This window comes from Oncorhynchus tshawytscha, linkage group LG09 (assembly GCF_018296145.1).
Source record: "Oncorhynchus tshawytscha isolate Ot180627B linkage group LG09, Otsh_v2.0, whole genome shotgun sequence".
Taxonomy (NCBI): domain Eukaryota; kingdom Metazoa; phylum Chordata; class Actinopteri; order Salmoniformes; family Salmonidae; genus Oncorhynchus; species Oncorhynchus tshawytscha.
The window spans coordinates 81,594,152-81,608,836 of record NC_056437.1 but is presented as its reverse complement, the minus strand read 5'-3'; the positions used below and the strand labels follow the sequence as shown (position 1 = coordinate 81,608,836).

Genomic DNA, 14,685 nt, shown 5'->3' with positions numbered 1-14,685 from the left:
TTTTGACGCCTAACTTTTTGAGAAAAAATATATTACTTGTTAGACAAAATATGTATTTTTTAAGAGCAATTGTATTAGTATAAAATAATATTTAAAAAAAAAATGTAGCATACAATATAGCTCAGTATTTGAATTATTTATTTTATATAGTCATTTTTGAGATCTTTATCAAGGGGGTTAATAATTTAGAACCTGACTGTATATGCACATACCGTAATGTAGTTTTGGTTAGGTGGTTTTTTTTATACTCAAGAGGTAGCCCATACTGTACTAGAAGACAAGACATAGAGAGATATGACAGGCAGAAAACACACTAGCCCAGGGTTAAAGGTTAGCGTTGGAGAGTCGCTGAGCCATTAGCTGTGTGTCGGCTATGGTCTTCCAGTGTTGTACCTGGGCCTGTGCTCCGTTGATCATCAGGTAGTAGAGCTTGCTGAGGATGCTCTGCTGCAGCTGGTCCCAGGAGGTGGAGCGGTCCTCCCTCATCAGGAACGGCGGTCCAAACCTGAGGAGCAGATGGGAACACATGATGACCATTCAGTCAGAAGAGATAGGATCTTAGACAGTTATCAATGGGATACGTGAAGTGAACTGATCCAAAAAATTAATTTAATTGATGAGCATTTTTGTGGTCAACTAACATTTCATTGACCCAAATGACTGTTTAATCAATATACAGTGAGAGAAGAAGTAGAGTAGAGTACACATCCTGCATTCACTTCTCACACTGTCATATAGGCAGAACCACACTAACCCTGCTTAGGTTGCTGGTTTCTTACTAGTCTTCAGGCCTCCTTCACCTATCGTCACGGATGACGCTCCACCTATATAATCACCATTATACCAGATCTCTCATTACAGTGTATCTATATGATACACACATAGATAATTATACATTATAACAACATTACAGGCATGGCCCTGCATCAGAGCTGAAGGATCACATGATGCCTTCATTTTACGGGACCTCAGATTGAGGCCATGTCTCTGTCATAAACTCCTCATCTTTAACTGGGAGAGGCTGAGGCTTACACACATAATTGAGAGATAACACCACGGTGAGGATTCGTCACAGGGTTAATCAAGGTGTATCTCAATGATCTATCAAATTAAGATGAAATGTTTTCCTCAGTGTACGTCGATCTGGCAGGTAACACGACCCAAAGCTGAATATTTTGTGAATATTTCGTAAATATTTCTCTGGCCTTCACTACAAAATGTAGCTTGATTAGGTCTATGTGAAAGTGCACGAACCCTATCAAAATGTATTTCTCATCTGAGTCTTAAAGTAACATATTGATTCTGTTTTAATTGAATACCCATCATAGTTTCATGAAGGGTTGTCTCATTACCTCATGGAAACCATGTAGATACTCAAGGTACATTAAGTTATCGCAAACACTGTTCAACATTGTTAACATTAATGTCATTGTCCTCCATTCAACATACTGTACTTTCCACGGATTGTTGTGTAATTGCAGACCCACATTCCATGGTCACTATGAGCAACAGCTGCAACAACCAGGGAATAAAGAGAGACAACACAATAAAAAGCCTTCATTTTCTGTGCTTTGAGGTGTTTGTTCCTTTATTTCCAGGACTTGTTATGCTGTTCAGATCATCGGCCCATAGTCTTGTCAAGCCCTCTCTATGGCAGGCCCTGGTACACAGTACTACCCCTCTCTCTATGGCAGGCCCTGGTACACAGTACTACCCCTCTCTCTTCACCTGAGAATGATGCAAGATTGGAAGTATGTTAAATTGGCTTACAGACACATCCATGTTCATCCCACAATGATCCCCACACAGTCTATGGTGCCTCCGAGGCATCGTTTTAGCAGTAGCCTTGTAAAGTCTTGAGCTACTACAACAGTCTTGTTAGTTGTCTCTGAAGCACCGTTGTGCTTTATTTGTCTTAGTGTACACAGAGAAGACAGCAAGGAACAGATTGTCCACTGGGCTGCTGGTGGGCATCACTCAGACTGATGAATTTAAGATGTGAGTGTTGATCGTCAGATGATCGCTCTGATAGTTTTGTGTGGGATCATCCATCTAGAACAAAGGCAGCTGTGAGGACTAGCGCATGGCCAAGCCTGCCAATGTCATAACCAAGGCAGCAGAATGGAGCGTAGCTGGGGTAGTGGTGCGATAACAATCTAAAGACATACTACAGAATTACACAGAATTAGCTCCATTGAGACAGACTTTTTCAGAGGACAATTTCACAAATATTTTCTGAAAAAATTAATCGTCAGGATAACTAACCCCTGATTAACTAAGAGTATCACACACAGCTTTAAGAGAGTGCATAAATTATAAAGAGCTCACAGGTCAAAATGGAATGATTTGGGTTCATCTCAGGGCAAGAACCTAAAACAGACCCCAACCAGCTAGCACATAATGTTCTGAGAACCATATGTTTCTTAGAGCTTGGTGAGAGCCAGGATGTTCTATGGTTATTTTGTATATAACCTTCCCACAACTTTCTGGGAACGGTACAGGATTGTTGCTTGGCTTTGGAACATTCTTATTTTCTTGGTATTTCTTGGTATTTCATTACTTAAACAGAAATTTTCCTAAAAGTTCAAACATGTTAACATTTAATTTCAATTTTGGTAATGTTCTACTGTAGGAACATTGTCCAACTGGTTTGACACTGGGAATATTCTCAAATAGTTCAGAGAACGTTAAAAAACAAAGTACTTCAGCATAACGTTTCACCATGGTTCTATCTAAAGTCATGTTCTCTAATTGTTCCAAGAATGTTAAGAAACAATGTTCTTCTGTGGGAATTTCAGTACTTTAGCATAACGTTTCCTACAGGTTTCAACATGGTTCTATTTAAAGTCATGTTCTCATTTTTCAGAGGGAGGGTTACGAAAACTTTCCATAAAAACCACAAGAAGACTTTAGTAACGTTCAGAGAACTTTCTAAGAACGTTATTTAAAAACATATACATTCTGTTCTCAGCATTAACAAAACTCTATCCTCTATCTTGTTAAGTATGTTCAGGTGCGTTGGCCACGCCCACTAATTGGCCTGATCATAATGAGTGCTTGTTTCATATGAAATGGGGTATGTTTGAATAGACTAAACTTAACAGATTTTATGCAGAAAAAAACATGGCATGTTAGCTCAATCCTGGTGGCACAGTGGACTAATTCCATGAAAAGAGGAAATAAGATTATATACTGAACAAAAATATAAACGCAACATGTAAAATGTTGGTCCCATGTTTCATGAGCTGAAATAAAAGATCCCAGAATTTTTGCATATGGACAAAATTCTTATTTCTCTCAAATTTTGTGAACACATTTGTTTACATCTCTGTTAGTGAACATTTCTCCTTTTCTAAAATAATCCATTCACCTGACAGGTGTGACATATCAAGAAGCTGATTAAACAGCATGACCATTACACGGCTGCACCTTGTGCTGGGGACAATTAAAGGCCACTCTAAAATGTGCAATTGTGTCACACAACACAATGCCACAGATGTCTCAAGCTTTGAGGGAGTGTGAAATTGGCATGCTGACTGCAGGAATGTCCACCAGAGTTGTTGCCAGAGAATTGAATGTTAATTTCTCTACCATAAGCCACCCCCAACGTCGTTTTAGAGAATTTGACAGTATGTCCAACCAGCCTCACAACCGCAGACCACGTGTAACCACGCCAGACCAGGACCTCCACATCCAGCTTCTTCACCTGTGGGATTGTCTGAGAACAGCTGATGAAACTGAGGAGTATTTCTAAAGTTTGAAAGGAAGTTATTGAAAAACCTCAAAATAACATAGACTTTCTGTTCTCAGAGCATTAATAAAAGCTCCCAGGAAAACTTTCAAGGAACCAGAGTAAAACATTCTCAGAACCTCCCTGCAACCTAAAAATAAATGTTCCCAGAACAGGCGAAATGTTCCCTTCTGTTCTCAGAACGTTGAAAAAACATTCCTTTTTACCAGTCACAAAACGTATGGCTTTGTTCCCACAACCATTGTGAAACCAAAAACATACGTTCACTAACCCACAACTTCCAAGGAACCACATTTTCTAGCTGTGCAGTCTTTGGAATAAATTGCAAAAATAATGCAGAGCTCATATCTCTTAATAATAATTTCACACTTATGGCAGAGTCAGATTTATTTTCATCTGTCAGACCAAAACAAATGAGAAAGTTATTTGATCCAAAAAACGTCTGACACTTGTGATAAGATCATCCAATGGAGACTATGAAATGTGTCAGAATTCCCACTGATGCGCATCGCATCTCTCTCCTCAACAGGCAGTTTGTCTGCATGGAAATAAGACTCAGCATCAATATGGGTCACATTATGATTTGTTTGTCCTGTTCCACACTGTGCATAATGATGGGATCACTAGGAAAGAAACATCTAAGCAAATGCAAAATACATTAAATCAATATGGGTGAAGTGGCCTGCTACAAACAGGACTGGATTTCAGACTACAACTAGCAATCTGGCTTTGAACGTTCTCAGCGAGGAACTCACATCTAAAGCATGCCGTGTCCAGAGATGATATGGATTAGACAGCAAGCTCTTAGCTCTTTTACTAAGTTATATATGGAATTGTTTTAAGAAGGTCATACCAAGGTTAATTTAGCTATTTGATTTAGAATTTTATTTGGCCTTACTGCTATTAACCCATACAAACGCTTTGAATAACAGATTCACTACTTGGAACAACAGAAAGTGCCCCCAAAACTTCCAAAGGAAGTTATACTGTAATCCCATAATCTTTTTCAACTGGTACCGGGAGACCTTCAGACGACTCTTGTTGTGAGCAACTGACACGTACGTGAGAGTCTCAGCTTTCGAAAGAGGGGTCATATTAGTGTGTAGACCACCAAATTGTTCGGACACTACAGACAGAAGTTGGCAAATCGGCTGTACTGACTTCAGATGACTTCCAAGACACATGTAGGGGTCGTAGAGCAAAACGGACAACACCATCGTGTTCGTGAAAGTCTCATGCTTTGTTCGGACTCTACAGACGATTTTGTGAGAAGACCGATTTTCGCTCTAGAGCTGTTACCTTTCACTGCAGATGCGGAAGTGCGACACCAGCGGATGCAGTGGATTGAGATGCATCCAATGCAAAATGACTGATATCTCTAGTTTAAACAAATTTTTTATTATACTAATTCGATTCAACAAGAAGGTCTTGGAGTTGACGGTTAAACAAAGCAACGACACTGAAATGGAAATTTCACACTGTGCTGGTTAGAGGAATGTACCTGCAAACCTATTCCCTGTAGAACAATAAGAGAAAGACAAAGAGTGCAATCCACATGTCATTTTCTAGGCACACAAATATCTTCACCCTTCACCTGATGAGACAGAGACACGTCTGAGCCCACTTGGGCTCACACTGGTTGAATCAACATTGTTTCAAGGTAATTTTTCAACGTGTTGTGACATGGAATAAACATTAATATACATTGATTTTAAAAAAGTAATCAACCAGTACTGTTTTCATCTCATTTCAACCAGCGTTAAACATTGAAATTAGGGTAAGACTTTAACTTAAATACATTGACTTAACTTGACTAACAGGTGCTTACATCAATCTAATTTCAACATAATCATCAGAACTATGTATACGTTGAAATTGCGTTGAAACTTCTAGTTTTTTTCTTCCTATATTGAAATTATGTTGAATTTTAGATTTGATTAGACATTTTATTTTATATTGTTTTAATATCAGTAAGATCAAGTCTACCATCCAGATGCCTACCTCTATGTACCCTGCTAAGCTTGGGAAACAAGCTGTGTTTGTTTCCGCTGAGCTGTCATGTCAACACATTTAGACATTGATCAGCTTCCATACTCCTTTGTGTAGACTACCTAAATAACATAGAATAGTTGAAAGTAACTCTAACTTTTCATACCCAAGCTGTATGTGAAAGTAAATTCAGAGTGAGGTTGGGTTTATGTCGGCTACATTGACATCTGATTTGCCCAACAAAGAACACCATAATTTCAACGTGTATCTAGGTATACTATCATTCATCCATGGTTGATTGGATTTTGGGAAGTTTAGATGTTGTTACCATTAGCCCTGTGAATAGGATTCCAAATTCATGATAATAATAAAACACTTTTACCTTTCGATATTGTCTTGTATATGAAGGATTTAAAAAATGTTTGTTATTAAAATGTTGGATTCACGTCTCCATCTCAACCAAAATTCTATGTTGAAGAATATGACTAAATCAGCCCACATATACAAGTAAGAGTCAATGTTCCGGCACGAATTGTTGGACTGTGGCTTCACATTTGATTTCAATACCTCTTTATTTAGGTGGATAACATGACGCTGAAACAATGACGTTGATTCAAACATACCATTTTACTATCGATATTGAAACAAGGTCAAATAAAATATGTCTAATCAAACATGAAAGTCAACATAATTTCAACCACCCAAGTGTACAAAACATTAGGTACATCTTCCTAATATTGAGTTGCACATCCTTTTGCCTCCAGAACAGCCTCAATTCGTCAGAGCATAGACTCTACAAGGTGCAGAAAGCGTTCTACGGGGATGCTGGCCCATGTTGACTCCAATGTTTCCCACAGTTGGATGGACCATTCTTCATACAAATGGGAAACTGTTGAGCGTGAAAAACCCAGCAGCATTGAAGTTCTTGAATCACTCAAACCAGTACACCTGGCACCCACTACTATACCCTGTTCAAAGGCAATAAAATATTTTGTCTTGCCACATACACAATCCATGTCTCAATTGTCTCAAGGCTTAAAAATCCTTCTTTAACCGGTCTCATCCCCTTCAATTACACTGATTGAATTTGACTTAACAGGTGACATCAATAAGGGATCATAGCTTTCACCTGGATTCACCTGGTCAGTCTATAGCCCTATTTGCACGGGACTAATATTACTATAGATTGTCAGTTATGTAATAATTACCCCAGCATATCCATTTTTCTAGAGGACGATTCTGAACGGATTAGTTTTACCAAACTACCCCTGTAATACTTTTTCCCCTCATTCACAATTGGCCATTATGACAGAAGCCTGGAGGCTCTTCTAGGCGTGAAGTTATTTCAAATGTCTAGGGGTAGCCTAATATTGGCCTAATGAATGGCCTTCAGTTCGGAGAAAATCAAAATAATAATGCATACGTATTTGCCAATTTATCAATTAATTGGCACAATATCGTCCACGTCATCTTTTAAATGAGAAGTATTGGCGCTAGGAAAGTTGATATATGAAAAAACAGATCATTCATCTGTAGGTTACATGTATAACACATTGTTTTAAGCATCAATTTGTTCCCATGTTCTTACCCAAAATGGGTGCAGCACATGCTAAACACGATTCGCACGGTATAAGTATTATCAGAGGACCTTGGAGTTTGCCGAAAAACAGTAGGTTTTTAGGGCAGGGATAATAACCTTGCTGCCAGGTAAAAATGACTGACATGGCAGATTCGGACTAAAATGACAGAAGTGGTGATTTGTGCTTGTGCACATAATTACATTACCTGAGCTCCTCCAGTAAAACGTATCCCGTTGAATAGGGATTTAGTCATGGAAAGAGCAGGGGTTCCTAATGTTTTGTACACTCAGTAGTTATTGAATATGGGATAATTTATTTTACGTTTCTATGTGGAATTAATGCAATTTCAAAGTATACATAGTTCTGATGATTATTTTGATATTAGATTAATGTAACAACCTGTTAGACAAGGTATTTAAAGGAAAATTCCACCCAAAAACATTAATTCTTTTAATGTACAGTGTTAATTAACACTAATATGTGAGAAGAATATTTTTTTGTGAACGAATGTTTCATTTTGGCGTTATAATAAGGTTGGCAACAAAATGGAAAATCAATGTGGAAATCTGTTGCAGCTCAAATCGACTACAAAATCCACATGCAATGCTCTCTTTATGGGCTGGCTGGCTAGCAAACATAGCTACGCACAATAATAACAAAGACCATTTCAGCATGTGCAGTAGCTAGTTAGCTGTAAAATCGCCTAAAGAAACTGCGCTATCAATTTAGGAGTCTACAATCTCAGCATGTTCAACCTGTAGATCGACGTGCCTCATAGAGCGGAATCTGACATTCTCAACAGCACATACACTTTTGAGGAGATGGGAAACGTTGCCCATGCTATGTCTACGGTACAGGCCGGTGCATTCTGGGCGATTCTGGGACAAGGACCGCTCTCCTTCAAGGAGTGAATGGGAGTCTATTGGGCGCTAGCTCAAAAACCAACACTAGCACGAATTTCGTCAAGAAGTACAACATTTAAAATATTTTCCGAGACGTGAGATAATTAAACTTGCTTCCTGTAATATCGTATAGCTTTGGAATTGTGATATTAGAGAAAATAGGCACTTTTCTCGACGTATACACTGACTCTGAGAAGGGATTGCGTAACGATTATCTTAGCAACCGTGTGACACGTGAACGCGTGACATGTGAAACGTGAACGCGAATGGTCGACAGGGTGGGGCGTAGTAAACACGTTCCTTCATTCATTGGATTCCTATCTCCTTTCTTTCATATCTCTGGCAACGGCACCATGTAATGCACCCTGAATTAAAGAGGCGACAAATAGGAAAAATGGGCTAGACCCTCTGTTAAATGTCTCGAGGTAGGAATATTGCAAAAATATAACCAATGGCTCATTTAAGAGAAGACATCCTCCCGTGTTATGACATCGGCCAGTATTGAAATCTAACATGTATGATAGACGTTTTCACCATCTAAAAGTCCTATTCCAGTGTAGTGAGAGTGACTTTACCACAGTGCTACGTCATACCAGACGGACGTCTGCCTGCTTGAACGCCAATAACTCAGATACACATGAAAACATGAAAGGACCCAGGGAATTGATAGAACATCACTCAGGGATGCACAAAAACAATATAACATTCAAAATTAATGAACCTTTCCTTTAAATTGAAGTTTTAAACACGTTTTTATGTTTACAACTCTGGTTGAAATTAGATGAAAACAGTACTGGTTGATTACTTTTTTCAAATCCAATATATTTTCCAAGTTGAGTCCACATCACAATACGTTGACAAATTACGTTGAAAAAACGTTGACTGGTTATGAAGTTTCACATCTGACACCAGTGTGTGCCCAGTGGGATGGTTAATCAGCGATGTTGAAGCTTGGGAGAATGCTGAGAGACACTAAGCCTTCTGGATGGGATTGGATTTCTCATGGCCGACTCTGTGAGGTCTCCTGAGCGAGTATTGATCCCTCCACTGCTGTCGGGCTGGATGTCTGATGGATTACGCCATCGTGTCAGATGTCAAACTTCACAACCATTCAGTTGGAGACTCGCCTCTCAATTAGATTGACAAGAAACTCTCAGAGGCTGTGACTCATTGACTGTGGCTCATTCAACCGTCACATGAGATAGTAGAGGCCTTTCTGTGCTGCATATTTCCCCATCGACATTAAAGTCGTGAGGTCTTTTCCTGCTGGCCCAAAGTCGAATGAAAAGTCTATATTTAGAAATTACACATGACCTTATGTTGTAACTGTAACTTTCTCTTTCAATGAGTGATGGTATGAAGAGGTGAACAACACCAACCGCCCCTTAGATCCCAGAGTGTGTTTGAAACAGTCACCTAACCTGACAGCCTGCTGGGCATTCCAGGCGGCGTTGCACACCAGCAACAGGATCTTCACCGGTACACCATGGTTCAGGAACTCTGATGACAACGTTCCGGATGGAGGTAACCTTTGACCTTCGGGCCCGGAGGAGTACGGCGACGACGGCAGGCTGTGGTGGTACCCTGCAGGAGAGGAGGAAAGAGGGAGGAGACAAGGGGGGCGGAGTGAAGGAAAGTTAAATATAAGACTTGGCGTTACATTTTATTTGGGAAGGAGCGAACCAGAAGGGAGAACAGATGGAGCGGGCGCTGCAGACTCTCCCAGCAGGATGGTCTTATCTGATGCAGCTTTTCACTCCTGCTGGGTGCCAGCACTTCTCACCAGCTAACTTCTCTTCCCTCACACTGTGGAGTGTGACTGAGAAAAAGCCTGATGAAATTACAGCACTCACAGACGTGACATTAGCAGATGCTGTGTTACCAACCTACTAACCTCATCCCCAGGCTATTGCGCACAGCGCATATAAGCCTGGGATATCAACCACTCAAAGTTGACTTTAGTGGGAGTGACTATAGAATTATATGCGAGTGATTCTATGGCAAAGTATTTGTCATCGTTTAATTTTAGTGAATCACATGTGCTTGTGGTGTGGTGTGCTTGTGGTGCTCTGTGCTTATGGTGTACTAGCGTACAGGGGAGGGTTAGGGGGAAGGTGTTGTGGAAGATGATTGGTTGGTAGATTAGGTAGATTAAGCCAATGCCTATGTGTCAGGAGTTTCTCCCAGCTCTAACTCCCAGCTCTATGTTCTGGCCAAGTTTGACGCACTGGTCCACCAGACTCTACGCACATTTGTGCGGGAATGTCTGGGAACGAGATTACCAACCTACAGACAATGCCAACCCATCAGGCGGCACTGGCTCCCAAAAACACTTGGTGATAAATCACATAGTAAATAGGACTGTAGACAGAAACGAGCAGCTATTGATTGGCCCGGCGACAGTGTTCTCCCAAAACCACAGCGTTGTATTAAACACCGCTGTTTACACCCATCCAGTTCACAATGAATCATCGCCGATGGTGAATGTCACGCTTGAAGGCCCCAAAGCCGCCAAGATCCTGAGTGTGAGAATATCCCATCATTCAATCCAGCTACACCACAGATCTAATACCAGGATATAGGAGAGTGAAGGAATGCATGGAAACAAAGACCTATTCAATATCAATCAGACCCTTCATGTAAACAGCTCTGATATGATATGATAGAGCCCTGACCCGAGAGTGAACATAATGAGGAAAAGTATTACTGCCCTTCATTTATTCATGTTCAACTAATGAAACAGCTGTTCAAACTCTCTTCAATCATGCTCTGCAATTTACATAAGTTGTTGACCTCTGATCGCTTTGAGGATGATTTATGTAAAGAATCCCTTCTTTAATGACAGGTGAAATGTTCTAGAATTCAGCAGTAAAATGCAGAGGTCACCTCATGGACTGTCCCCACGTGATTGATGCTGAGAGGAGGTCTCTCATTGGTCATTAAGTAAAAGTGTATTTTCTTATGTTTTTGCATCAGAAATGTATTGTTTCTAGACATCTCCCCCAAGGTATTTTCACTGGTCTTTAAATTACAACCAGTTTCCTACCTTTAGGTTGATGTCAGCTTTTCAGAATGACAGATGGAGAGTGTCAAAATAGCCCACGGCAGATTCCTGTAGCTACACAGAAACTTCAACTTGTACACACACACACACACAAATGTAATTTAATATGCCTGTTGATTGTAGTCTCCTGTGATGAGTGATATGACTCTCTATAAGATCATGGAAGAGTTGTGTATTCACTCTCCTGTAGTCTAGGGTTACGTCTGAGAAACACTTTCATTTTAAATTCCCTGACAGATGTGAAGGACAGGATGAGCCAGCCTGAACACTGTGAAAGCCAGTAATTAAACACCTCTGCCCCCAAAGAGATCCACTTCAACAACTGGATTAGCAGGGTCAGGTATTGACTGGTTTCAAGAAAGCCGTGAAGCCCTATAGCGAAGACAGACACCAAACTGACCACATACCGAGACTGAGACGTCAGTGATTACTAGGGTGGTGGCGGTCATGAAATTTTGTCAGCTGGTGATTGTCAAGCAAATAACTCGTGGAAATTGACCATTAATTAACATAAACACATTCAGCATCTCCTGGCTTCCACACATAGCATAGAAAGCCACTGATGCAGACATCATTTGGAACATCTATATTTTAAAAAGTCTAATAAATCCATAGCCTACACCATCACAATAAATCCATTATGTATTTTAGACAGGTCTAAAGAAACAGGATATGAAGAAAAGTTAGTCTATTTCAGAAGAACAGAATAACATACTCTTTGTCCTTATGTTAGGTCCTGATCTGGCTATGCCATATGGCTGTGGGCTACACTAGTTCATTTTGCAGACAAGATTCGCTTAGAATTTTGTGGCATTTTTTTATAGTATGAATAAAATCAAAAATATATGAGGGAAATCCTGCTATTCATCCGGCTATTCTGTGTTGAGCGGTTAACAAAGAAGCAGGTCTTCCTATATGCTAAATTTAGAGTTATTTATGCAACTGTAGTTGTGATCAAAACGTATAGAACAACGTTTGTATTTTTAATACAAGGCTGCATGATGCCACTAATGATGATTTGAAAAAAGTCACATGAAAGGCATGAGCTCTGCTTTGTCATTTGCGCAGGCTGTATTTAATCAAATCAAATGTTATTAGCGGCGAGCAGTTGCCATACCATGCAGTGACGCAACCCGTCAGGATGCTCTCGATGGTGTAGCTGTAGAACCTTTTGAGGATCTGAGGACCCATGCCAAATCTTTTCAGTCTCCTGAGGGGGAATAGTCGTGCCCTCTTCATGACTGTCTTGGTGTGCTTGAAACATGTTAGTTTGTTGGTGATGTGAACACCAAGGAACTTGAAGCACTCAACCTGCTCCACTGCTGCCCCGTTGATGAGAATGGGGGTGTGCTCGGTCCCCTTTTTCCTGTAGTCCACGATCATCTCCTTTGTCTGCTTATGTATGCCAGTTAGGCTTTACACCCCTTGTAAAGTGGATTAATGTGCTTCATTTTAAGAAGTTATTTGGCCACTTTAGTTGTGATACAAACCGTATCAAAAAATGTATGCCTATGGACTAAGCTACATGAGGTGCGAGACTATGACAATTTTTTTTTTAAAGGCACGAGCTGTTTCTTGCATTATTGCACAGCTGGGCATCATTCACAAGTGATAATATATCATTCACAAGTGATAGGCTAATATTGTCACGCATCAGAATGTTCTTGATTTAATTTTGTCTTTACATATACTAAATAATATATGTGAAATTTGTTTTGATTTAGAATGGACCATTATCATAAACCGGTCTCGAAACAGGGGCAGGGGAAAAAATGCGCGTCATCTATGCACTTAAATAACGAATGGAGGACACTTTTCCCGTAGTTCATTTTCATGCCAGCCAGGTAGGCTATACTCCTGTTGTAAAGAGAAGAAATGTGCTTAATATTAGGAAAGTTGAGAAATAAATATAGTAGGCCTAGCCTATATAAAGCTGATGGGATCCTCCTCTTTTTAATAGAGGCCATCACTCTGTTTTAGCACGCAATTGTATAGTCTAGAGATATGTTGCGCAACATGAGCTCATGGCCTCTCATGAAGTGTTTGATTAGATTTTCGAATACATTTGCATTGATGTCAGAGTGATTAGAGGGACAATATAGTGCTGAGTACCAGGTAGCTTGTCACGTTTACACACGCTCCCCCTCCCTGGTGCCAGGCTACCCGTCTTAACACGCACCTGTCACCATCATTACATGCAGCAGAGCTCATTGGACTCAACTGGACTTCACGTGGTTGATTGCCCCTGTATATCTGTCTGTTCCTCGGTGGTGTTCCCTGTGTCTGCATTAATTGTTGTTATGTGTTCCTGTTCAGACGCTGCTCCTGTTCTGTTTCATGTCCGTCAGTTATTACATCTTCACTCCCTGTACCTGCTTCCTATCTCCTGTGTCAATCCTTTCATAGTTAGTCAGTTTGGTAGGCTACTAATAACCATCAGCAGCATCAGAGCTTGGAGAAGCCTAATTACCATGACTAAATGGTCATGTGTAATTTGAGTGCCGTCATGACTCGTGACCGCCGGTGTGGCGGTTATACAGTCACCGTAACAGCCCTAGTGATGACTTCATGGCGTTCGTCTCCTCCACTGAGTGACCTAGTTAGCCAGGCTTCTGAATGTCCTCACTGAGGAGCCTGAACTAATTATTGGGCTTTTCAAACAAGTGTTCCACATCAGTTCCACCTAAACTGGAAGCCCAGGCTGTTTGTTAGACAGTAAATTGAAGCACATGTGTAAAATCCCACTGATGCCCTGACAGGGGGAACTCTATGGCCTGGCAGCCAGGCAGCATACTGTATTACAACCATACTATATTAGAGACACAATGGACAAACCATGTCATGGTGGGCTGCAGGGTCGACTGAGTTTGGATCAGTCATTGATTAGATGAAGTCATGCAATCTGTTATTAATTTCCTTAATATGAGCCTGGTATGAACAAGCAAGACACTGTCAACCCAAATGCAACCAAAGAAGGGGAAAGAAAAAGAAGGGGAATACCTGATGGAAAAAAAAACATGTTATCTGTGTGTATGATGCACTTCACTGAATGTGAAATAAGATACTTCTATGAGAATTGCCATGACAATGGAGCTTTGTGGGTACAGAATCAATGTTTACATAAACTGACATAGAAAGTGCTTACACATCTCTTCCTATTTCACCATGCCATGAAAGGTCAGGCAGGAGGGAAAATACTCCCAGACACCATCATCTCTCATTAATATTTTGTGCCACACTGGGATATTCCATACATTGTAGATAGTTCATGTAAACCTTGATGACAGCGAATCAATTACTCATTCTCCTCGCTGACAACCATCAAATGAAAATGCTGCCAGGCACAGACAAACGCACACTCCACCATTTTTCTACAGACCGCTCATCAAGGTGTGAAGT

At 40.4% G+C, this 14,685-nt stretch overlaps 1 protein-coding gene across 1 annotated transcript in view; it reads right to left on the bottom strand.

The window, feature by feature from the left end:
• The window catches only part of LOC112234631 (ubiquitin carboxyl-terminal hydrolase 43-like), a 109,975-nt gene that overhangs the window by 21,183 nt on the left and 74,107 nt on the right, over positions 1 to 14,685 (bottom strand). Inside the window, exons 7-8 of the mRNA XM_042327638.1 lie at positions 9,644 to 9,806; positions 394 to 505 (exon numbers count right to left, since the gene is read on the bottom strand). Coding sequence (XP_042183572.1) covers positions 394 to 505; positions 9,644 to 9,806 — 275 coding nt within the window. The remainder of the gene's footprint in view (positions 1 to 393; positions 506 to 9,643; positions 9,807 to 14,685) is intronic.